The 27,356-nt window shown below is 34.5% G+C and overlaps 1 protein-coding gene across 1 annotated transcript in view; it reads left to right on the top strand.

Moving 5' to 3' along the window:
* The window catches only part of AP3B1 (adaptor related protein complex 3 subunit beta 1), a 275,016-nt gene that overhangs the window by 220,675 nt on the left and 26,985 nt on the right, over positions 1-27,356 (top strand). The window contains exons 24-25 of the mRNA XM_007471959.1: positions 14,880-15,111; positions 19,381-19,465. Coding sequence (XP_007472021.1) covers positions 14,880-15,111; positions 19,381-19,465 — 317 coding nt within the window. The remainder of the gene's footprint in view (positions 1-14,879; positions 15,112-19,380; positions 19,466-27,356) is intronic.

The following is a 27,356-nucleotide window of genomic DNA, read 5'->3' as shown; positions in this document are numbered from 1 at the left end:
AAGAAAATTACAGATCAATATCACTGATGAATATAGATGCAGAAATTCTCAACATAATACTAGCAACCAGAATCCAACAGCACATTGAAAGGATCATACACCATGATCAAGTGGGATTTAACCCAGAGATGCAAGGATTCTTCAATATACACAAATCAATCAATGTGATACACCATATTAACAAATTGAAGAATAAAAATCATCTCAATAGAAGCAGAAAAAGCTTTTAAAAATTCAACACCGATTTATGATAAAAAAAACTCTCCAGAAAGTGGGCATAGAGGGAACCTACCTCAACATAATAAAGGCCATATACAACAAACCCACAGCAAATATCATTCTCAATGGTGAAAAACTGAAAGCATTTCCTTTAAGATCAGGAACAAGACAGGGATGTCCACTCTCTCCACTATTATTCAACATAATTTTGGAAGTCCTAGCCATAGCAATCAGAGAAGAAAACGAAATAAAAGGAATACAAATTGGTAAAGAAGAAGTAAAACTGTCACTGTTTGCAGATGACATGATACATTACATAGAGAATTCTAAAGATGCCACCAGAAAATTCCTAGAGCCAATCAATGAATTTGGTAAAGTTTCAGGATACAAAATTAATGCATAGAAATCTCTTGCATTCCTATACACTAAATTAAGGAAACACTTCCATTTACCATTGCAACAAAAAGAATAAAATACCTAGGAATAAACTTACCTAGGGAGATGAAAGACCTATATGCAGAAAACTATAAGACACTGATGAAAGAAAGATGATACCAAGAGATGGAGAGATATACCATGTTCTTGGATTGAAGGAATCAATATTGTGCAAATGACTATACTACCCAAAGCAATCTACAGATTGAATGCAATCTCTTTCAAATTACCAATGGTATTTTTTACAGAACTAGAACAAAAAAATCTTAAAATTTGTATGGAGACACAAAAGACCCCAAATAGCCAAAGCATTCTTGAGGGAAAAAAGTGGAGCTGGAGGAATCAGACTCCCTGACTTCAGACTATACTATAAAGCTACAGTAATCAAGACAGTATGGTTCTGGCACAAAAACAGAAAGATAGATCAATGGAACAGGATAGAAAGCCCAGAGATAAACCCACGCACCTATGGTCAACTAATCTATGACAAAGGAGGCAAGGATATACAATAGAGAAGAGACAGTTTCTTCAATAAGTGGTGCTGGGAAAACTGGACACCTACATATAAAAGAATGAAATTAGATCACTCCTTAACACCATACATAAAAATAAACTCAAAATGGATTAGAGACCTAAATGTAAGACCACACACTATAAAACTCTTAGAGGAAATCATAGGAAAAACACTCTTTGACATAAGTCACAGCAAGATCTTTTTTGATCCACCTCCTAGAGTAATGGAAATAAAAACAAAAATAAATAAATGGGACCTAATGAAACTTAAAAGGTTTTGCAAAGCAAAGGAAACTAAAAACAAGATGAACGGACAACTCTCAGAATGGGAGAAAATATTTGAAAACTAATCAATGGACAAAGGATTAATCTCCAAAATATATAAACAGCTCATGCAGCTCAATATTAAAAAAACAAACAACCCAATCCAAAAATGGGCAGAAGACCTAAATAGACATTTCTCCAAAGAAGACACACAGATGGCCAAGGAGCACATGAAAAGCTGCTCAACATCACTAATTAGAGAAATGCAAATCAAAACTACAATGAGTTATCACCTCTCACCAGTTAGAATGGGCATTATCAGAAAATCTACAAACAACAAATGCTGGAGAGGGTGTGGAGAAAAGGGAACTCTCTTGCACTGTTGGTGGGAATGTACATTGATACAGCCACTATGGAGAACAGTATGGAGGTTCCTTAAAAAACTCAAAATAGAACTACCATATGACTCAGCAGTCCCACTACTGGGCATGTACCCAGAGAAAACCATAATTCAAAAAGACACATGCACCCCAGTGTTCATTGCAGCACTGTTTACAATAGCCAGGTCATGGAAGCAACCTAAATGCCCTTTGACAGACAAATGGATAAAGAAGATGTGGTATATATATACAATGGAATATTACCCAGCCATTAAAAGGAACGAAATGGGGTCATTTCTAGAGATGTGGATGGATCTAGAGACTGTCATACAGAGTGAAGTAAGTCAAAAAGAGAAAAACAAATATCGTATATTAACTGATATTTGTGGAACCTAGAAAAATGGTACAGATGAACCGTTTTGCAGGGCAGAAATAGAGACACAGATGTAGAGAACAAACGTAGGGACACCAAGGGGGGAAAGTGGCAGGGGGCCGGTTGTGGTGTGATGAATTGGGAGATTGGGATTGACATATATACACTAATATGTGTAAAATGGATAACTAATAAGAACCTGCCATATAAAAAAATAAATAAAATTAAATTCAAAAATTCAAAAAAAAAAGTACAGTGTGTTTGGAGGGCTGTGCTTTTAGAATTTTTAAAGGTTTATTTTTTTCATCAAACTGTTGTAGGTCTAGGAATTTCTGTCCTTAAAATGAAATAACACTTTTCTGAAAAGACCCAGCATAAGAAGAAATGAAAAATTGTTTCCTATTTTATGATTATACCCCTGGAGCTAATTCTTTTTTCTTTGGTGTGTTACGGGAAAGATGATCTAAGCTAACCTATCTCAAAGCTTACTGGCTATCAGACTTTGTGCTTTGAACCAAATGGTTCAAATTTTTAATTTTTCCTCTCCCTGAGAGTTAAATAAGGAGAGGAACCCTAAGTATCCACTGCTGTCCCCTAGTGGAGCAGAGTCTAAAATCAGAGGAATAGTGGACAGAAATAATTTAACGAAACAACAGAATAGGAGTTAGAGTTAGATTTTGCCATAAGTTGGATAGAGAGTTAACTCAAGTAGCAGTGGGTGGTAGGATTACATTTATTTCACTGGAAATCTTGTAATGACTCCTTTCCTGTTTGCGTGGCATCGTCTTCAGTAAACTCTTAGAGAAAACAAGCAAATGGTACCACAACTCAATGAAAAGGTGGGTGGCCAGCATCCTGTATAGAACTGGTACTGTGTTCTTGAAGAGCTGGATTTATTTCTGGACATCAACATTTTTTAAAGCAGTGTATCCTTCTCTATCTAACAAATGCCTGCCATAACCAATAATATGTTGGCATGTCCATTTTCAGCTTGTAGTACAAAATAAATGAAAGCCAAGGACATTACAATTGGGAAGGAAGGAAAACTATTATTTAAAAGGCTTTTAAATGATGTCACTATATATTCTTTTAACAACATCCTCTAAAAGCCTTTGAAAAATTAGTCCCTTCCTCCCTCAGTTGTTAACAAAGACCATGCTAGGGACTGCTCTTTAAAAGGCTGTTAAATGGTGATACTATATTTTTTAACATCAACATCATTTAGAAACCTTTTAGAGAACAGTCCCCTTCACCCACAACTAACAGAGAGGAAAAAAAAAAGAAAAAAAGGACATGGGGGAAGGGATTACTGTTTTAAAGGCCTTTGGATGGTACTATCAATAAATACAGCAGTATTGTTTTACATGCCCTTCTCCAATGGTGATTCAGCTTTTTGATATGTACTTTTAACCTCAGGACCTTATGTTATCTGACAGATTGATGTTTTAATGTTGACAGGAAACTCAATTTACTAATAATCCCGATAATGCCTTTTATTGAACAGTTTAAAAATCAATTTCACGTATACAGTCTCATTTTATCCTCAGAACAACTCAGTGAAGCAGACAGGATGTGTATAATTAGCCCCATTTTACAGAGGAGAAAAACAGAAGCTAAGTGAGGCTGTGATTTAGCTAAGTTCTCACTACTAATATATGACTGAGTTGAAACCATAACCCAGGGCTCCTGACGTTTGATCTAGTGCCCCATCCAGCTGCCTCTGGTTACCTTTGTTACTTTTTTTTTTTAGTGATATTCTTCATTGCTCTTTTCAACATGTCCAAACAGTAAGAGTTAATTCCTTATAATTAGTATAAAAGTGGGATTCTATAATTTCAGTACTGAAGATAGATATGTAGATGGTAGGAGTTTTTTAATACTGTAATCCTGATGAAGTAAAGAAATATAAAATATCTCAAAGCGTAGTAGTCTTCCTATGATGTTAGGACATTCAGACTTATCTTGAGATTCCTCATCACATCATAAATGATGTGGCTTATGAAATTCTCACTTGAAATCCACTATTAGATATCTAGTTTATTAAATAACTGATAATTTAAAAACCTGATCTCATTTTATTGATTTTCTTTTGAAGGTTATTCTGGTGACTAAGGCTACTGATTCATAATTAAGGTCATATTCAAAAAGGTTTCCTCGGTTATCATTAATCTTTGGAAAGAAGTAATAAATGCTGGTTCTTTCCACTTCCTGTAGTTCTCTGAAAAAGAGGAAACAATCTCCCCACTAGCTTGCGTGACTGACCTTTATTTTCCTTTATCATAAGGAATACTTTGTGTTTATTGGAAAAGAAATTGTAGATTATTACTTGACAGAAATGACACTTAAAAATGTTCAATTCTGATCTTAGTTCTGCCAGTGTTTTTCCCTTATGCCAATAAACATTGTCTTTAATGACAATTAAAGAAGAGTACTTTCATCTACAAAACACTTTCATATGAAGTATGTCACTGAATCCTTATAAAAACGATCCTACAAATTAAGTAGTTTTACTCTTTATTTTACAAATTCATGCTCAAAGAAGTTAAATAATTTTCTTCTCATCAATAACTTGAAGGTCTTCTAACTTAAAATTTAATGTTTTCTTACTTACCACTGCCAGCACTAACTCTACCTGACAAGAGGGAAGCCATAGCCTTTCTTGCTTCTGAAGAAAGATGTTTCATATGCCAATTATAGGGATAGCCTGAGAACACATGGACCAGTGCAAGAGTACAAGCACCTAGGCCCTAATCCTAGGTATTGATCCAGAAAAATTCCTAGTCAGGTGACTCTACTGAAAATAAAGGCCGGTCATCAGAGGGTTTGCTGCCAAAGACGTGGACTCCAAAGACTCAGAGACGTTCCTGTGTAGTAAATCAATGTGTTCTACCCATCCCTACCTCCTCACTGAAGAATTTTAAATATTTATGCACAGATCAGGAAAAGAAGAAAAAAAATATATATATATATATGTATATATATGTATAAATATATGTGTGTGTGGGTGTGAGAGAGCGTGTAAGCGAGTGTACACACTAGCTCTGTGGTCTCAGAGGACCCATTTCCCCAAACTTGCCCTGTGTCAGGAATTCCACAGCAATGTATGGTTTGTCTGACTGACATCTGTGATGTAGAAAGGATCCTTTCCTTCTTTGTCAGATTCAAAGAAAGCATCCCTGGAGAGCCCTGTTATTTAAAATTAAAGTAGCAGTAATAAAACTGCCTTTCCAATTTGTACGTCAACTAAGACATACTTCTTTTTCTTCCTCTAGGACATCATCTAGATGAGATCCATATCCCTCTGTCTCCTAAGTTACAATTCATTTAAGTGCAAGCAGCATGGCTGGTTTTTAGATGATGTGGCCCCATTGTGAAATGTGTGGAACAACTACCAATCCCCTCACATACATTTATAAAGTACTATTATGTAGCCTGGCTTTCCTCTGAGAATCTCCCTTTGGATCTTGCTGTCCCATAACAAATATTCTCAGCATGACCTCACTCCCAATTCTCTAGAATTCTTTGACAAAATCATTATTACCAGCAAGATGTTTTGTATGAAGCTCCCAGATGTTTCATCTAGGCCATTCCCTTTTCATCCTCATGTTCCTTCCTCATATGAGGCCCATTCCATCTTCCTATACCCTTTTCCTTTCCTTGTCATTCTCATCTTGGGATCTCTTAATCATTTACCCACATTCAGTGAAGATCTTGGCATCTTCCACATAATCTCGTCAGCCCACCATCATCCTGGGACATCTCACTGTACATATTTTCAACCTGTGCAATATGTAACCTCACAGCCTCTTGATCTGTTCAGTACCAACAACTTTGACCTGTACTGAATTTCAACCACATACTCTGTCATTTCAACTCTGAAGTCATGTCTCACTCCCGTACTTGTGCCTGTCATGTTAACATCTTCAGGCCCTTCACTCCTCTAGATTTTTTTGTATTTAGCCGAGATTTATAACAACCCTAAAAGATAGGTCGTAGTTTCCCCACTTCACAGATGTGAAAATTGAGGTCTCTAAAACATGAGTAACTTTTTTAGTGTCATAGGATTAGTAAGTTGCAGAGTCAGAGGTTCAGCTCATCTGTCTGGCTTCAAAGCTCAGCGCTTTCTACCCCTCCTCACTGAGCGTATAAGGGAGGTACACTTTTAAGAGAAGAATGGACAAGCAGAAATAAAAGGGGAGCAAAAGATAGGGAGGGACACCAAATTGTTAATTATGGTTAAACCTGAGGGGATTTTACTTGTATTTCCATACTGTTTGAAATTGTTTTCAATAAGCATGCACTTCTTTTGCAATTTAAAATTTTTAAAAATGTTTTAATGTTTTAAGTGTCATTGATGACTTGAACTAAGCTGGTGGTAGACAACAGAAAAGAAGAAAATGAATACAAGAGACATCAAACTTCTCAAGTAATTGTTGGAGGGAAATAAGAATGTCAAAGATAATGCCAAGGTTCTGAGCTTGGTTCCAAAGGAAGGGAACACTAACATTTTCTTTTGTATATGATATTGATATAGTCAGTGAGAAAGCAGTAGAACTAAAGATCAGATGATTATCACATCTATCAAATAACACAACACATAATTGTTTGTGCTTATATAAACTGTTCCGGTTCTGACGAAATTTATTGTAACCAATTATTGGAACCTTTCTGCTAAATACTTTGGAAGCCAGATTGTTTTGTTTTTATTAGCACCCTTAAACCAAAAGTCAGAAAGGAAATATGAAAAAAAATAGTAGAATATATCTAAGAATAGTATAACATATCTACATCCATAGTTCTGGAACTATTTTTCTATGAAAGTGGTAAATAAAAGTATATACACATCACTCTGGATTTCAGATTTATAAAAAGTAGTATATCGACAGTGAGACTTATAGGTTTACCTTTGGGGAGGGGAAAGGATAGGGTATTATTATAAAGTAATTTCCTCCTCATCTCAACACCAGTGGAAATTGAATACATCCTCTATGGGGGTCAGCAAACATTTTGTAAAGGGCCAGATAGTAAATATTTTTAGCGTTGCAGAGCACAGCCACTCAACTCTGCCATTGTGGTAAAACAGCCAGAGGTCATGCAGAAATGGATGAATGTGGCTGCGTTCCAATGAAACTTTATTTGTGGACATTGAATTAGAATGTGTTATAATTTTAGTGTCACAAAAATGTTAGTTTTTTTTTTCAACCATTTAAAAATGTAACAACCATTCTTAGCTCACAGACTATACAAAAACAGGCAGTGGACTGGGTTTGATCCATAGGCCAAGTTTGCTGCAGCCTGCTTAATACCATGTGTGAAGTAAGGTTCTCATTAAATGTTTGTTGATAATTACTCAGATCTTTCTGTAAATACATTTTTACTTATTACCAAAATAAGAGGTGAAAAGTCTCACGTTTTTCATTGTATATACTGATGACTAAAATAAAATAGGAGCAAGGAACACAGTTACTTTCTAGAATACCTAAATGTACATATATAAGGAGGAAGTTATCTTTAGAAGTATAAACCATTTATTTAAAGTAATATTCGATGGAAAAATGAAATATACTTCTTTGAATGTTATGTTTATAGTTCTAGCTAATAGTTAAGCAAATTTTCCCTTTGCTTTTTAAAATCCTGTACTAGGTACTAGACCCAATACTGTAGATTAAAGATAAAATAGGCTCACTTTCTACAATTTACTGGGTGAATAAGACAATACTGTAGCTTTCTGCATTACAGTTCTTACCAGTTGAGATTTACACTGGTTTAAAAAGTGCTAATTTTAAAGATGAAACTGTATCTCTGTTTACAATCTGGTCATTTTTTATAAATCATATATCTAAATAGATACTGCTGTAAAATAAGCCAAACAAAACTAGGTACAAAGAGAGCAGTTTATATACTGCAGATCTTCATATTTTTGGAGTCCAAAAACAGAATAGATTGATAATACTTAAAAATGATTAAGTGTCTGAATGTGGATTAAAGCAAAAAAGACTAGAAGATATTGTTTTCATAAAGCTTTACATGGAAGTGTCATCTCTGAAATAGTGATGCAGATGTTGAACAAGGTTTATTTTTAGGAATTTGATAATCCATGTTTTATTTTCAGTTCTCATTTAAATTTTATAATTCAATCATTTTGAAAAGCTATGTTCAAAAGAAGTTTTACAACTTTAATCTTAATAATCTCAAAAAAAGCAGACATGCTATGTCATAAAATAACTATTAGTTACTAGTTTGTATCCTATAAATCTAACTTGAGTTGATAATATGGTCCATTACCAGCTAACTGCACAGAGTATTTTTCATTTTACACTCTTCGGTTACTTTTTAGTGAAGTGTTAAAAAATATGAAGCTTTTCTCCTCTCTAAAATTGCACGCTGTCTGTCTGTTATTAGGGAGATAACAGCTCTTATAAATGTTTCAGTAAGCGCTAAGTAGACAGTTATGTGCACTCTCATTCCACGCTTATTTGCTTACTGTAATAAACTGATAAAATATGTGTGGTTTGTCTCTGTGTATCTACAGGCATCATGAGTCACATAGATTCCCTTTAGAAACAGTGTTGTGTCTGCAAAATTGATTGGTTATTTTCATAAACCACCTAAAGGTACACAAATGACTTTTATTATTTAAACATATGCTGTGTAAAGATTTGTGGAGGATTCTCTCACTGTTACTTGATGCTTTTTGTTCTGTTAACTCTAGAAGAAGGCTTTTTATTTTAGAGTTATTATAGTTAGTGAACTAATTACCTCCTCAAGAATCGTGAGGATAACCCATATCATTTGCTTATAATGCAGCTAAATTTTTAATTCTTTGAACATTAGTAGTTAAATAATTAAATCAAAACCATTGTTTTCAAATATTGTCTTTCATACTATCCTATTTATACAAGTTTTAATATTTAATGGGAAATAATGCTTTTACCTGAACTAGATACTATAAGAAATAGTGTTTGGATCATAGAAGTCCTTTTAATTATTAAGAAATATGGTATTTTTCATCTGTGTCCAATTATATACAGTAGAAAATTTCTAGTCAAGTCATATCCTAAAACCAACAAGTATTAATATTGATAATCTCCGCTTATCACAGTAAGCTCCTTGAAAGACTGTAGTATTTTTAGGAACAGTGTTATAATTGAGCACTCAGCATCAAGTAAAGTATAGTTATGACCAACACTAGTGGTATATTATCTGCAAATCTCTATAATCATTTAAAGTAGAAAAATTATGCTTTGAGTTCTGAAAATGGGTAAAATTATGTTTTGTAAATTGAACATAAAAGCGGGGAATAAATGGAGAGACATAATAAACATAATAAATAAGATTCCTCTTTCTTAATGAAGGTAGGACTAAGTAGCCTTGAACCAAAGCAAGTTGAACCATAAGAATTGCTAATTCCACTTTTTTTTCCTTCTCTTTATTTGTTGAGGTATAGTTGATGTACAATATTATGTAAGTTTCGGATGAACAACATAATAAATCATACTTTTTAAAGGTTATACTCCATTTATAGTTATTATAAAATATTGGCTGTATTCCCTGTGTTATGTAATATATCCTTGTAGCTTATTTATTTTATACATAGTAGTTTGTACCTTTTAATCCCCTACTCCCATCTTTCCCCTCCCCCTTCCCTCTCACCACTGGTTACCACTAGTTCTCTATATCTGTGAGTCTGCTCCTTTTGTTGTATTCACTAGTGTATTTTATTTTTTAGATTCCATATACAAGTGATATCATACAGTATTTATCTTTCTTTGTTTGACTTATTTCAGTTAGCATAATACCCTCCAAGTCCATCCACGTTGTTGCAAATGGCAAAATTTTTGTTCTTTGCTGAGTAGTATGCCATTGTATATATATATATATATATATATATATATATATATATATATCACATCATCTTTATCCATTCATCTGTTGATTGACACTTAGGTTGCTTCTGTATTTTGGCTGTTGTAAATAATGTTGCTATGAACATTGAAGTGCATGTATTTTTTCAAATTAGTGTTTTTGGTTTTTTGGATATGTACCCAGGAGTGGAATTGCTGGGTCATATGGTAGTTCTGTTTTTAGTTGTTTGAGAAACCTCCATACTGTTTTTCACCAATTTACATTCCCACCAACAGTGTAGGAGGGTTCCCTTTTCTCTACATCCTTCGCCAATATTTGTTATTTGTGTTCTTTTTGAAGATAGCCATTCTGACAGTTGTGAGGTGATATCTCATTTTGGTTTTAATTAGCATTTCTCTGATAATTAATGATGTTGAGCATCTTTTCATGTGCCTGTTAGCCATCTGCATGTCTTCTTTGGAAATATGTCTATTCAGTTCTTCTGCCCAGTTTTTAATTGGTTGTTTGTTTTTTTGATGTTGAGTTGTATGAGCTGTTTATATATTTTGGATACTAACCCCTTATCGATCATATCATTTGCAAATATTTTCTCCTGTCCAGTAGATTGTCTTTTCGTTTTGTTGACAGTTTCCTTTGTTGTGCAAAAGCTTTTAAGTTTAATTAGGTCCCATTTGTTTATTTTTGCTTTTATTTCCTTTGCTGTAATTCAAGTCTTTGATGTACAGAGTTGGTAGATTCATATGGTTCAACCTAATCAGATGCCATGCCTGAGTCTCACCATAACATATCTACCAGGGCTTTAGGAAAAGGAGCAAGAAAGCACCTTCTCCCATTATGAGTTTATTCCCCAGTCTCCCAGTTAGTGTTCTGAAATCTGACTAATCGTGATTAGTAGTTGAGTTGGGGGAGTTAAATGATAGAAACCAAATTTGAACTAGCTTAAGGGAAAAAAAAAAAAAAAAGGGAAGTTTCAGGAAGGAATGCTAGAGTATTTCACAGAAAACCAAGCTTCAGGAAGGGTAGGAAAATGTCAGCTTCAAGAACCATCCAAACCAAAGATACCAGCAGGACTCTGTCTCTCACCTGTTCTTTGTTTATTTCTTACTGAGCAATATGGCAGGAAATGTGGCCACAGACATTAGAGTTTTAAATCTCAGAATTTTAGCCACTTGAGAGAGACTGGCTCAACTTCCTAAGGCCCAAATCCAAAAATTCTAGGAAAGGAGCTCATTGGGCCAGGTGCCCATTCCTGAACAAGTTAATGTGGTCAGATCATGAGATGGCATAAGAACATGCCAGCTCCATCAAGAACTGAATGTGGCAACATTCCTAGAAGATAGTAGATGTGTTGAGCAGACAATCCCATATATAACCACTACAGGGTAGAACACAGGGGAGAAAGCTCCTTCAGAATACCAGCACTTAGTCTTGAACCAGATAAAAGCTACCCTGAAACACTGAACTCTTGTTTCCTCAGTGTCTTTCATAAAACTTACTTGATACTTTGTTGTCAGCCATCAGAACACATCATGATACATCAGAACCTCATAGAAACAATTAGCCAGGTCATAACATCAACTTTAATAAAGGAAAGTGAAAAAAAAAAAAAAGTAGCTTCTTTGTCAAGTAGACTTCTCATTAGCAAAGCATGCTAACCCAGGTGGTGCCATTGTGCACATTCCATAAAGGTACCCTTGAATGTAAGCTAGGTTTTTAGATCTTATCCATCTCTCAGTCAGTTACCACTGCACAGCTGTACATGATACTCCTACTCAACGTTAATTTAGCTCTTTGGAGTAAGTGGATCTGGGAATTGTCGATGACCAAAAAAAAGAAAAGTAGGTATCAAAGAACTGTGAAGGGTATGAGATGTTACCTCATTTTCAGGCTAACAAGTTAGCCTGAGACAGTTTCATGGGTACTGGTAGAAGACACCAGACTCCTGTGTCAAATACAAAGGACAGTTTATTCCTCACAGCAGTAGCAGAAGCCAGGGTAACATCATTCTTGCCACTTCTCTGAGCCCCAATTTTCACAGGGTGATGCAATGAGGGCTAGGTAATGACTGCATATGCAGTGGGTTGCTTTAGAGGAGAGGATCCTTAGCATAGAAGATCCCAACCTTTCATAAGGGTCTGTTGGCAAACCTGTCCAACCTTTGCCCCAGAGAGAGACACTTAACCCATTTCCAAAGACTGTTTGCTGTACATCCTTGAAAAGATTTTCAGGAACAAAGTTGTTAAAATACCTTTGCTTAGAAGATGTACAGAACTGTGAGAGATCTGTGGAGAACTGTTCCTCAGGACAACAGGAGAAGGGGAGGGGAGAAGGAAGAATGTAACATGTATGCCCTTAGATCAGGGGTCAGCCACCTTTTTCTGTAAAGGGTCCAGATAGTAAATATGTTAGGCGTTGCAACTACTCATCTCTTTCATTGTAGAGCCAAAAAGCAACCACCCACAATACGTCAAAGAACAGAATGGCTGTGTTCCAATAAAACTTTATAAAACAAGCAGCAGGTAGTATTTGGCTTGTGGGCTATAGTTTGCTGTCTCCTACCCAAGGTGATTTGTTTTGTTCAAACTTAAGTGTCTACCTCCTTTCTTAAACTTAAGCCCCAGTCTAGGTCATTCACTAATTAATTTACTTTTTACCTGTTTTTTTTCTAACATTTAATAAAATAATAGTTATTTATAAATTGTGAAGTAAGAAAAGCCATTCAAGACATTTAGCATCTTAGAATATAAGCAGCTACAGATCATGTATATGTTTCTGGAATATAAGTAAGTAATCTGATGTACAAAATGTTGAACTAAAATCTTGCTTTCTTGTCAGGATTAATTGTATTACATATGGAAATTGATGAAGTATTTATGAAACCTACTGGTTTTATTGAACAAAATGTCACCTATGTAGTTTAGATAGTGGAGGAGGTTCGCTAAATATGACTTGTATGAACTTAGAAAATAGGTTAAAAAAAGCAATCAAACATTTTCAGTCAGCCCCTTTCTGTAGTTACAAAAGTGTATATTATTACCCCAAAGTGCCATTTATGAGGTATTTATTGTGAAAGAAAACATAGGTCTCTTTGCACTATCATAGATAAGCTTTGAAGATTGTTAGGGAGGACCTTTTTTAGAAGTTAAAGTGCTTCTTGAACTTGGTTGAGTGTGGAAAGAATGTGTGGAGAGAATTACACTGTTTTTCTTCCTTTGCACATTCCTTAGCATTGTTTTAACTATTATAATAAAGGTGCAGAATTTTGAGACAAAGTAGAAAAAAAACAAATATTTGGACCACGTGTGCCAGGGTTAGATTGAGAGAATCAGTTAACCAACTAAGACAAGTTGATAGCTCTTAAGTGACTTAAGGCATACCTTCAAAGAACCTTATATCTAGAGTGCTAATTCCTGGCTGCCTGTAATCCAGACTCCTGCTTTTGTTCTGCTTTTCTCATGGTGCTCTACACTTGCCTGTCTCCAACTTTATCATTCTGTGCATATGATATTTAACTCTTGGATTTTTGTTGATGAGTTTTAAATTATTATTATTATTAAGTTTTTTATGTCATCAGATGTCAGTGGCATAGTGAGCATGTTGAACAGGTTAATATATACTCACAATTATAATAGAAAACCTAATTTGGGAGAGTACACTTGTTAGGAAAAAAATCTTGATTAGGCCTGTTTAATCACAAATTGATTTTTTTTTTTTTTTTTAAAGCTTGCCCATGTCAGGTCAAGCCACATGCAATACTTTGACTTTGAATGGAAAGATAGCCACCATATGATTTTAGAGAGGACTGTGTTTCTTCACTTAATATGCTGCCTCTGATTCCACTCACAGTTGAATTTAACTAAGAGTCTAAGGTTCAGTGGAAGCATAAACAGATGATTAGCCAAGAAAATATTGGCGGGGGTGGGTGGAGGAATAAGTGACGCTTTGTTTTGCCAGACAATTGAATCACATTGTAGGGCTATAAGAAATAAAACAGTGTGGGACTGTTTTAACAGCTCCATCAAGGTTCAAAAACGTCTCCAACTAAATAATTAGAATGTCTGCATTTATAGATCATTGAGGAAGAGCTAATCATTAAATCATGTACAGATGATTTGTTAAGTATTTGGAGAAAAATAATTAAATATAGAGTAAATATACCTAAATCAGTTCCTCATGCATTAAAAAATTAGAACCATGAAAGCTCCAGAAGAAAATGTAAGTGAATAGTTATCTGATCTTGAGGTAGGGAAGAGCTTTTTAATCATTAAAGCAAAGGAAGAACCACCTTAAAAAGGAGGTCATAGTCTTCAGTTTACAGTGAAAGAAATTCAGGGTGAAAAAAGTTAAAGCAGTCAGGATTGGAAATGAAAGTATAAGATGTTCGTTATAGACAAATTATAATATCTTATAGTTTGAAAGCCCAAGAAAATCAAATGACAAATTATTAAAACTAATAAGAAAATTGGCAAAATGTCCAAATATAGTATACCTAAGAAGAGAACAAAAACATTTACAAACTCTAAAAAAATTGAATATATTTATATAACTAAGATTATTCTCTTCTTTTTAGATATAGATTGTCAAAATATATTAATATATGCCTGCAGAGTACAGAAGAATTTTAATACTGTTTCGAAGGCATTTACTTTACATTTTTATATAATTTCTGACTTCATATCTATGTGTGTGATATCCTACTAATGTCTATTATTGTGATTAATACTTTAGGGAAAACAGGAGTTAAGTGTTATGAATTTTTGTATATTTTTAAGAATTAATAACTATATTCACGAATTCTTTTTTTTTTTCTTTTTTCCATTGTGCAATAGGTCAGTACTCCCGTCTTTGTACCAGTGAAAACTCACGTGCTGCTTCATCGGATGAGTGGAAAAGGACTAGCTGCTCATTATTTCTTTCCAAGACAGCCTTGCGTTTTTGGTGATAATATGGTCTCTGTGCAAATAACATTGAATAATACCACTGATTGGAAGGTAGAAAATATCCACATAGGGGAAAAGAAACTTCCTGTGGGCATGCAAATGCATGTTTTTAATCCAATAGGTAAATAGTAATTCTCATTTAAAACTTTAACTGCATTTGATAATTAAATGTGTTCATTTTGAAGTAGAATACATATTATTTTATTGACTATTAGCAAACTCAGTGTATATAAGTTTTTCCTTTTTAAACCAAATTTATCTTGTAAGATAAATACATGTCTTTGCCCTTAGTGAATTAGGTGCCAGCAGTGGTAATACCAGTACTAATGAAAGACTGTGTCTGGAGAATCACAATTTCCTCCCATTTTTCCTATCTGTATCACCTTCCCCCACCTCTCTTTCTGGTCAGCTTCACTTCCTGCATGATTTTAGTCTGCCTTTTGGGTATTGTACCTTCCATATCTCTCCTTCCCCGTTTCCCTTCATATTCCATAGATTGAAAAGTGAAGGGAGCAAAGACTGAGAGGGTATGTACTATTCTGTCTTCCTTTCCATACATAGAAGGTAGAATAGCCCACAGTATGTTACTGGTATTTTTACACATCATGTTTTTTTAATCTGTTGCCACCATTTAAAAATCAGTATTTTATTTTACATTAAAGGACAAACCAAGAAATCTCACTGTTCATAGATAAAGCACAAGATTATGGCGGTACAGGTGCTTTATTCCCACCTGCATGCAGCACAACCAGCCGATGCCAAGCCGGCTGCCCCTACCACATAGCATGTGCTTTCCAGGCTACCTCAGTGCCCATTATATCATACTGTCTCTCCAGCTGTCATCCCCTTCCATTTTTTAAGTGCTTTACAAAAAATACACCTTTTAAAAATTAAGTGTAACAATTGTATGGCTAACTTTGAGTTTAAAATAGTATAATAATTAGAACGTCTATCTCTCTTTTTGTTTTGTGTAAGTGGAGGCAGTCCTACAGTTTAGTTGGGAGATGCTTCAGGCAAAATCTTAATTAAAAGTGATACAAGGTTTCTGTCACTGAATCCTTGAAATATTACCATCTAAAGGCTCCAGGTAGTTCCTTTTTATAATACTTTAGGTGAGCAAAAGCCTTTTGACCGGGTAACTCTGCCTTTATTCATTATTGTCTATCATATAGCTATTCTGTTTTTTCTCCCTCTTTGCCTGAGTGAGCTCTTTCACATTGTTGAATTCTCTCCTATCATTTTCACGAGTCATTCAGTAAAGAAGTCATTCTTTGTGTTATATTTTTCCACAAAGAAAAAAAAAATTCCTAGTAGATGAAATATGGTAGAGAGAAGTAGAGTTAAAGTAAGTTGATTTCAGAACCCATGTAATACCCTCTTTAAAAAATAATTTGGTAATTAAGACACACTATTTAAAGACTACAGTGCCTGATTTTTATTGAATTATTTTATGAAGTTAATATATTGCTAAGGAATTAAAGAATATCCCAATTTGTATTCTTTTTTACTGCTTGAAATCCAGCTTTTTTTACCTAGTTAAAAAATTAATTTAGTTTAAAAAGTGTCACGCAGCTGATATATGCATTGTCTGAAGGTTGAAAATGTTATCCAAAGGTTAAAACAGTAGAAACAGTGTTATCATTTCTTTGAGCTGGCATAATGAGTTGACCTTTTGTTGGCCTATGTAGAATAGAAGAAATAAGTATAATACATTTCATAATATGGCCTTAACACCAAAATAAAGTATGAATATATGCCATTGCCTCAGTACTAGTAATAGGCTTTCTTTCCTTTTCTTTTCTTAGGCAAAGTTTTTGTAGTGTTTCGTTTGTTCTGTTGCCTTTTATTGAATACCCTCAAGATACAGAATTCTTTCCCATGCAGTAATTTGTATGTAATACCACTTAGTCTCTTTCGTCAATAGGTAACAGTAGAGTTCAGAGTATGAAATATCTTAATTAGTCCAAAAACAATCATAGGAATGCAACAAAGAACAAATACTGCATTTTCATTTTTTGTGAAATAAGGGAAGTAAGATATTTGTTTTATTTAATAAGTACATATGCATATGTTAAGGAGTCCAGCAGCTTTCTTATTTGTCACCAATCTGTTCTCTTTTTTCTCTATGAGATGACTTTTGTCAGGATTTTGCATGAAACTGGATTCCTTGCAAGAATATTAGGAATAAAGTGGCATTTTTTCCCAAAGAGATCAGGCACATGTACACAAGAGGTTTAAAAGACACACACACACTCACTCACTCACTCACTCACTCACTCAAAGAGTAGCCTTAGGGTCTCTGCACTATATTCAGTGACTTTATGTTAACAATTGACAAGTTTGAGTTCAGCTAAGATTTCACTAGTTACTGTACAACTGTCACATCAAAGTAGATGGCATTTTGTGTGATTTAATTTTTCATTATTAATGGTGCAGTGTAATACAGCCAGTGTTTTTCAGCCATTTCTACATAACCCTCTCATGTATATTGCAATGATCCAGAAGCAGTATTCAACTACAGACACCTGATTGAATAAACTTTACCAATGTAGTAGGCTTCAAATATAAAAATCTATTATATGAATAATTTTATGCTGATCACTTTGCTCTTGAAGCATTCATATAATAAAACATACCATTGATCATGAACTATCCTTCAGAATTAGTATGGCACTAAGCTCACAGTTAATTATCTTAAGACTGAGGAAGTTATGAAACTGTGTCAGACAGTGCCATCATCAAGGCATCTTGAGAACTGTCACTTTGTCAAATGAAATATGGGGATACGTGATGTAGAGAGATCTAAGTTCCGAATGCCATCATGCTTTGGAGATGACAGCATTTACTACCAATGTGGTGTCAGCTGCAAATAAGACCAAACCCCAGTATATCTGTGGCACAGAAGAAAACATCAAGGATTTGCTGAAGAATAGTTTTGAGCAATGTGACTGACAAAACTATGAACCGATAAGGTGTAGCTTTAGGAGAAATGCAAGAAAACTATTATTATGGTAATTTACAATAAAGCTTGTTTGCCAAAGATTAGGTAGCAAGTCTTCTGGTACTTAACATGCCATCCTGGTAAATGTTAGGTTTATAAACAAATTAAATTCAAACTGGAATCAGCAAACCAACTAATAAGCAAGCAAACCAATAACACTTTAAAAATCAGCATCAAACAAATACCTTCCTATAATGCCTAGTCTTCACTGAGCCTTTGAGATATAAAAATACTTAATATCTTAAGCTTATTGAATTGTTCTTCTGTCCTATCTGTACCATCATTTCTGTAATGGTTAGCATTAAATGGCAAATTATACCTATCAACAAGCCCTAGATAATCACAGTCTACTGGGTTAGTATGTGCTTGCTAAAATATAACTACATCTAATAATATATATGCAGAAGAGATAAAACTAAATATTAAAGCTACTGTGCAATACAACTGCAGTTATACTAGAGACTTTAAGCAAAGTAGAAATCAAAAGTGAATGGTTTCTATTTAAATATAATATATATACATAAGTATTTATACTTAATAGGTATATGTTTAAGATCCCTCATTATTCTAATGTACAGCATTACACTTTGACTCTGGAATCATAAGCAGAATAAAATGGTGTTATTATTTATCTTGAGTTTTATCATTATCAACTGAAAAAAACACCAGTATTGTATATTGAAACAGTTATTTCCCACACTTGATTAGTTGATAGATGAAGCTTCAGAAATTACAAATCTACGAAATGTCACTTCATTATTTTTTTTTTCAAGATAACCTAATCTGCTACTAAATTTTCTTCCAGTAATTTTTTGACTAATGCAGTTAGACTTATTGTTTTGGGTTCCTGTAATGCCAGTTGTCTTGGTTAATATCTGAGGACAACAAATTAATTTCTTCTTCCAGCTTTGCTTTAATTTGCATGTTTTAAATTTTGGATTTTTCCCCCAGTGGAAATTTAGAACATTGTTGAAAATTTACTTTTTATATCTAGAGTAAATATTCCATAGTTTCAAGTACACAATCTCTTAAAAGCACCCAGAGTCTGTTACAGTTGTTCCAAACAGGAAAACATTTATTTCCTTCTCACCTTCAATGCCTATAAAGACAATATTGTAAAACATGAAATTTCTCAGGATGAGGTGTATTTCTGAGACAAATAGATATAATGTGTTCATTGAAGTATGGGCAGAATTAAGTTGTGAAAAAGAGAGGCTTCAAGTGAAATTACTTTATAATTTGCTTTAATACTCTTAGTTTGAAATTATTCTTACAAGCCATCATTAAATTTGACTGTTTTAACCAAACTACAAACATTACATAAGATTTTAGTGTTTAGTCTTTTTCACATCCTCTGTGTTTCCATGTCTAAATTATCTTATCTCCTAGAATCTCTTGAGCCTGAGGGATCCATTACTGTTTCAATGGGTATTGACTTTTGTGATTCCACTCAGACTGCCAGTTTCCAGTTGTGGTAAGTTCAATTGTTCATCTCTATTTCATATTACTGTAAACAATAGCAGATTAAAATCAAGGTTTTCAGCAGCTTTTTCTTTGAGAGACAAAACGTTTACACAAACATGCTTTTCTTTGGTAATGTTTAGACTGCCATGGACAAATTATGTGCAATATATGTTTTTAGTATTTGTTACACAGATAGCCATTACAGTCTACCATATGTGGTTGAACTTCACAGTTTGTTGGCTAAAGTAAGAAGCTGCTGCTAAATTTTTTTTTTGTTTTTTGCTTATCTCTGTGCTTGTGGAAAATTTATGATCAAATTCATGAGGAAAACTCAGGAGAAATTAAAAACTTTAGTAATATTGTTGGCTAGCCCAGAGAAGATATCTTTTGAAACATTTTATATGTTATCTCGAGCCTCTTAAGTGGAGAATTATTGATTCTATCAGTACCAAAAACTCATAGATTTTTCATAGATTTTTACTTTAATTTACAAACTGCTTTTGATAAAATTCAAAAGAGAACATTTATCAGTTGGCAAAGGTTTCATAGGTGAATACTATTCAAAAGAGCTTTTCTAGAATTGTGTTTTATCATTGTTATTGTTTTATATAATGTTTTATACATTTCTGATGAAATCCAGAAACTATTAGCAAACTAATGCAAAGCTATATTCATGCATCTTTAAGAATTATCTTTGAACTCATTTCTTTTGTATTTTTCTGATCTAAGATATGATGTGTTATTTTGATTTGAAGTTGTTCTTATTCTGAAAAGAATTGAGGCATTTTATTTATCTAAATTTTAGCTAGCTTCTAACAGAATTTTTTATGATAAAAATCTCCAGGTTTAGGAAATAGTCACTTTTAAATAAGTTTATAGGTTGAATATAGTGAACCTTCCTTTTTCATATACCTTTTCAGTTTACCAGTAATTCAGGCCTAATATTATACCATTTATTGCTGAGAACCTACAATGATGAATATAAGCAGTGTAGCATAACACATTGATTTTATGCAGATCATCACCTTTATGTTTTGGGAGGTCTGCTATATTAGTGATATATAAAAACTGATTACTTTTCCCCACATTGCCTAGTAATTGTTTATTATTTTTCTATTAGACAAACAACACAGATCAATATTACTGAGCACAAGACTATGAGTAACATCATTCTAAATAGATTTACCTCCAACACCAGAGGTATATTCATTTTAATGATTTTGACAATGTGAGCCCAATGACAAAGCTTATGCACTAAGTTAGAGCAAGATTAAGAACTAAAAAAATTCTTCTTTCTTTTCAATTTGTATAAAAAACCTTTTATATTTCTATGCAATGAAGGGTTTTTAAAAAGGATTTTTCGTTACAAAGATTTTCTCTTTAGTCCATTACACAAGATTTGCATCTTGTCTTTCACAATTAACTAAGTCCCTTTAGGGATAAATATTTAGGTAATGTTTGATTTTTATCTTATGTTGGGAAGTGTATATAAACAGTTTTTTCTCAGTTTCTCTTAAACTAATTTTAGGAAAATGATGAATTTATTTTAGATAGAAAATAGCCTTAGCTATTATAAGCATTTACACTAATATGTTTTTCTGTTGTGAAGGTATAAATTAGTTATATATTTTAGATTTTTATTAAGCACATGTGCACACTAGATCAAAAATTATTTTTGTGCGTGTTCCAAAAAGAACACTTTGTCTTGCATCAAATGTAATTGATCCTGAAGCAGTGTAATCACAATTACTCACTTTCTTAATTGGCCTGCCCAAAATCAGAAAATGGAAACCGATCGACAGTGTTTAAATCAATAGATTCATAGTAGTGCTAGTGGGGGTAGGGAGATAGTGGTAATGGGTTGATCAATTGGTCTTAGATGCCAGTCACTGACTGTGCCTTTTGCATAGTAAATCGCACTTTTTCCTTAGTGATGAGCTGTATTAGTTTTGGTAGTTCAATAAAAAGGGAAAAAAAAGCAAGAATGGCCGATATTGAATTTTTTCCTCAAAATACATTATACAAATCAATACATAAAATTATGGGTAATAAGAGCATATTTGATAGGAAGCCTTCAGAAATGCTAAGAACATGGACTGTGAGCCTTTCAGGTACACTTCTATTTATTAAAAGAGAAGGAACCAGAGTAAAATGATCCTACTTTAGCTTCTAGATTAATTCTCTGTATTATTATAGTTATATGATGCATATATAGATAGATAAAGCTATTATATATAACTATGTAGTTATATGGACACTTGATAAGTATTAATGTCTCTTTTTTTTGCTTTGCATTTTAAATGGTCATCAAATTAAGTCCTTGATTAAATTTATTGAGACTGAAAATATGTATAATATACATAAATGTATCTCTCTAAAAGTAGATGCAGTACATAAACAGGTCTCATCCTTGTGATTAGCAGATATTAATGTATTAACTAGTATGAAAAATTACATGGCTTGGCTCAAGTTAGAGGACTGATCACTAACATCCGCCCCTCTTTTTGCCCGAAATCCATTAAAAAGACAGAAAATACATTCTTTAATAGAAAATGAGCACTAAAAAGAGAAAGAGTGCTATTAGCTGACCAGAAATTATGAAGAATTATTGGCAGTTAGAAAGCAAATGGGAGCAGATAAACAATAACAGAGAAAATAAAAACCACAGAGCAAAACACTCATGGGAGAAAACTACTATAATGGTAAGAACAAATCTGGCAGAATATCAGACAAAGTGAACTAGTGAAAAGAAAAGTTAGGGTAAGACAGTATTAGGGAATTAAAGAATGACTTCCAACCTGCACTTTCCCAACCTTGCCCCTAGCAGCAGGCAGCATACACATTTAATCAGAGACCTAAAAATTACCTGTAAAGAAAGTGAACAACTACTTGCCTGGGAAGGACTTTTGGTGAGGATGTGCCCTAAGAGAACAGCGGGGGTTGAGTTTATAGGAAGGAGGCCGGATGGTCAGAGATGAGATGAAATGCAGTTCTACCCAAGAGAATGATATTCTCAAGTCGCCTACCACTAGGGTAAAGCCAATCTTACATCTGTTGGTGGAGAGATAAGGCCATTGCCTACCTGCCTCCCAGCTTCATGACCATAACCAGTCATGTCTCACCCACTTAAGAAAACTCCAGCCAGCCCACCAGGAGAGAGGAGACTCATAGAAATAACACTCACTAACATGTATCGAGCAGTAGCTGTGTGCTAGGCACTGTTCTGAACACTGCATTGTGTGTGTTAGTCTACTTAATTCTCAAAACATGCCTATGAGGTGAGTATTATTATTATTCCATTTTAGGGATGAGTAAACTAAGGCACAGGAAGAAAACTTGCCCAAAATCTTATAGCTAATGTGCATCAGAACTTGCTTTGTTTGTTAATTAACCTGGTCCTTCATTATAAATATAAACATACAGCTTAGGATGACCAGACTTTTGAGGGAAAGCCTCAATTTGAAAGGGAAAGCTCAAAATGACTTACAAAGACTTACCAATTGTGAAGGGAGCAATTTGAGAAAGAAAAGAGATATCTTTAAAAGTTACAACTAATATCTGATTCAAGAGAACTATATCTGTAAAGCAAGAATTTACTGCTGGGCTTCCCTGGTGGCGGAGTGGTTGAGAGTCCGCCTGCCGATGCAGGGGACACGGGTTATTGCCCCGGTCCGGGAAGATCCCACATGCCGCGGAGCAGCTAGACCCGTGAGCCATGGCCGCTGAGCCTGCGCGCCAAAAAAAAAAAAAAAAAAAAAGTTAGAAAGATACACGGTCTATAGTAAATATTCACAAGTGATTGTTGCTGCTGTGTTTACTATCCCATTAAAGCTATAAAATCCATAAAACAAAAACAAAAAAAGAATATACTGCTTATTTGAGAAGGAGTAATTAGACAATTTAAAATATATTCTTGGAGATCTAAAAACATAAAAAGCCAAAAGGACTCAGTAGATGGATGATAGACTGGACACAGCTGAAGCCTGATTTAGTGTTCCATAAGAGGGAGTCAATGAAATCAACTAGAATAGAAGACAAAAAGACAAAGATGGAAAATATGGAAAAAAAAAGTTAAAAGAATCAGATCATCTGGGACTTCCCTGGTGGCGCAGTGGTTAATAATCCACCTGCCAGTGCAGGGGACACGGGTTCAATCCCTGGTCTGGGAGGATCCCACATGTCGCAGAGCAACTAAGCCCATGTACCACAACTACTGAACCTGTGCTCTAGAGCCCGCAAGCCACAACTACTTAGCCTGTGTGCCACAACTACTGAAGCCCCTGTGCCTACAGCCCATGCTCCACAACAAGAGAAGCCACCGCAATGAGAAGCCCACGTACCTTAATGAAGAGTAGCCCCTGCTCACTGCAACTAGAGAAAGCCCGCATGTAGCAACGAAGACCCAGTGCAGCCAGAAATTAATTAATTAATTAATTATTTAAAAAATGATGCTTCCTCTTTAAAAAAAAAAGAATCAATTCATCTAATAGAAAATCTAGAAGGAAAGAAAAGAGACAATGGAGAAAAGAAATAATTAAATAAATTATAGGAGAAAATTTTCCCAAGCAAAAGAAATGTACACACCCTCAGATTGAAAGGATCCATCAAAGGCCAAACAGAGTGAATGTGAACAACTAGCAAAAAGCCCACTTCCTGGTAGAATTTTTATTGTTTTTAATATTTTTTTAATTTTTGCATTTTTAGAGTAATTTTTATTGGAGTATGGTTGCTTTACAATGTTGTGTTAGCCTTCAGTGCACAACAAAATGAGTCAGCCATACACATACAGTTATTATCCCCTCCCTTTTGGACTTCCCTCCCATTTAGCTTACCACAGTGCATTAGGTAGAGTTCTCTGTGCTATACAGTATGTTCCCATCAGTTGTCTATTTTATACATAGTATCAGTAATGTATAAGTGTCAATCCCAGTCTCCCAGTTCCTCCCACCCCACCCCTTTCCCCCTTGGTATCCGTACATTTGTTCTCTACGTCTGTGTCTCTATTTCTGCTTTGAATATAAGATCATCTATACCATTTTTCTAGATTCCACATATATGCGTTATTATACAATAATTGCTTTACTCTTTCTGACTTACTGACTCACTCTGTATGACCCTCTCTAGGTCCATCCACGTCTCTACAAATGACCCCATTTCATTCCTTTTTATGGCTGAGTAATATTCCATTATATATATGTACCACATCTTCTTTATCTATTCCTCTGTTGATGGACATTTAGGTTGCTTCCATGTCCTGGCTATTGTAAATAGTGCTGCTATGAGCATTGGCATGCATGTGTTTTTTTGAATTATGGTTTTCTCTGGGTATATGCCCAGTAGTGGGATTCTTGGGTCATATGGTAGTTCTGTTTTTAGTTTTTTAAGGAACCTCCATGCTGTTTTCCATAGTGGCTGTATCAATTTACATTCCCACCAACAATGTTTGAGGGTTCCCTTTTCTCCACACCCTCTCCAGCATTTATTGTTTGTAGATGTTTTGATGATGGCCATTCTGACTGGTGTGAGGTGATACCTCATTATAGTTTTGATTTGCATTTCTCTAATGATTAGTGATGTTGAGCATCTTTTCATATGTTTGTGGGCAATCTGTATATCTTCTTTGGAGAAATGTCTATTTAGGTCTTCTGCCCATTTTTGGATTGGGTTGTTTGTTTTTTTGATATTGAGCTTATGAGCTGCTTGTACATTTTTGAGCTTAATCCTTTGTCAGTTGCTTCGTTTGCAGATATTTTCTCCCATTCTAAGGGTTGTGTTTTTGTCTTGTTTGTGTTTTCGTCTTGTGTATGGTTTCCTTAGCTGTGCAAGAGCTTTTAAGTTTCATTAGGTCCCATTTCTTTATTTTTGTTTTAATTTTCATTACTTTAGGAGGTGGGTCAAAAAAGATGTTGCTGTGATTTATGTCAAAGAGTGTTCTGCCTGTGTTTTCCTCTAAGAGTTTTATAGTGTCTGGTCTTACATTTAGGTCTTTAATCCATTTTGAGTTTATTTTTGTGTATGGTGCTAGGGAGTGTTCTAATTTCATTCTTCTACATGTAGCTGTCCAGTTTCCCCAGCACCACTTATTGAAGAGGCTGTCTTTTCTGCATTCTATATTTTTGCCTCCTTTGTCATAGATTAGGTGACCATAGGTGTGTGGGTTTATCTCTGGGCTCTCTATCCTGTTCCACTGATCTATATTTTTGTTTTTGTGCCAGTACCATATTGTCTTGATTACTATAGCTCTGCTGTATAGTCTGAAGTCAGGGAGTCTGATTCCTCCAGCTCCATTTTTTTCCCCTCAAGATTGCTTTGGCTATTCAGGGTCTTTTGTGTCTCCATACAAATTTTTGGATTTTTTCTTCTAGCTCTGTAAAAAATGCCATTGGTAGTTTGATAGGGATTGCATTGAATCTATAGATTGCTTTGGGTAGTATAGTCATTTTCACAATACTGATTCTTCCAATCCAAGAACATGGTATTTCTCTCCATCTGTTTCTGTCATCTTTGATTTCTTTCATCGGTGTCTTATAGTTTTCTGAGTACAGGGCTTTTACCTCCTTAGGTAGGCTTATTCCTAGGTGTTCTTTTTGTTGCAATGGTGAATGGGATTGTTTCCTTAATTTCTCTTTCTGATCTTTCGTTGTTAGTGTATAGGAATGCAAGAGATTTCTGTGCATTAATTTTGTATCCTGCAACTTTACCAAATTCATTGATTAGCTCTAATAATTTTCTGGTGACAACTTTAGGGCTATCTATATATAGTATTATATCATCTCCAAACAGTGACAGTTTTAATTCTTCTTTTCCAATTTGTATTCCTTTTATTTCTTTTTCTTCTCTGATTGTTGTGGCTAGGACTTCCAAAACTCTGTTGAATAATAGTGGCGAGAGTGGACATCCTTGTCTTGTTCCTGATCTTAGAGGAAATGCTTTCAGTTTTTCACCATTGAGCATGATGTTTGCTGTGGGTTTGTCGTATATGGCCTTTATTATGTTGAGGTAGTTTCCCTCTATGCCCACTTTCTGGAGAGTTTTTGTCATAAAACTTGAATTTTGTCAAAAGCTTTTTCTACATCTCTTGAGATGATTGTATGGTTTTTATTCTTCCATTTGTTAATATGGTGTATCACATTGATATGTGTGTATTGAAGAATCCTTGCATCTCTGGGATAAATCCCACTTGATCAATGTGTATGATCCTTTTAATGTGTTGTTGGATTCTGTTTGCTAGTATTTTGTTGAGGATTTTTGCATCTATGGTCATCAGTGATATTGGCGTGTAATTTTCTTTTTTTGTGATATCTTTGTCTGGTTTTGGTATCAGGGTGATGGTAGCCTCGTAGAATGAGTTTGAGAGTGTTCCATCCTTGGCAATTCTTTGGAAGAGTTTGAGAAGTATGGGTGTTAGCTGTTCTCTAAATGTTTGATAGAGTTCACCTGTGAAGCCATCTGGTCCTGGACTTCTGTTTGTTGGAAGATTTTAACCACAGTTTCAATTTCATTACTTGCAATTGATCTGTTCATATTTTCTATTTCTTCTTGATCCAGCCTTGAAAGGTTGTACTTTTCTAAGGATTTGTCCATCTCATACAGGTTGTTCATTTTATTGGCATATAGTTGCTTGTAGTAGTCATGATCCTTTGTATTTCTATGGTGTCAGTTGTGACTTCTCCTTTTTCATTTCTAATGTTACTGATTTGAGTCCTCTCCCTTTTATTTTTGCTGGGTCTGGCTAAAAGTTTATCAATTTTGTTTATCTTCTCAAAGAACCAGCTTCTAGTTTTATTGATTATTACCATTGTTTTCTTTGTTTCTGTTTCATTTATTTCTGCTCTGATCTTTAATGATTTCTGTCCTCCTACTGACTCTGAGTTTTGTTTTTTCTTCTTTCTCTAGTTGCT

This window comes from Lipotes vexillifer, unplaced genomic scaffold (assembly GCF_000442215.2).
Source record: "Lipotes vexillifer unplaced genomic scaffold, Lipotes_vexillifer_v1.1 scaffold83, whole genome shotgun sequence".
In the NCBI taxonomy this organism is placed as follows: domain Eukaryota; kingdom Metazoa; phylum Chordata; class Mammalia; order Artiodactyla; family Lipotidae; genus Lipotes; species Lipotes vexillifer.
This window is presented reverse-complemented; position numbering and strand designations above follow the sequence as displayed.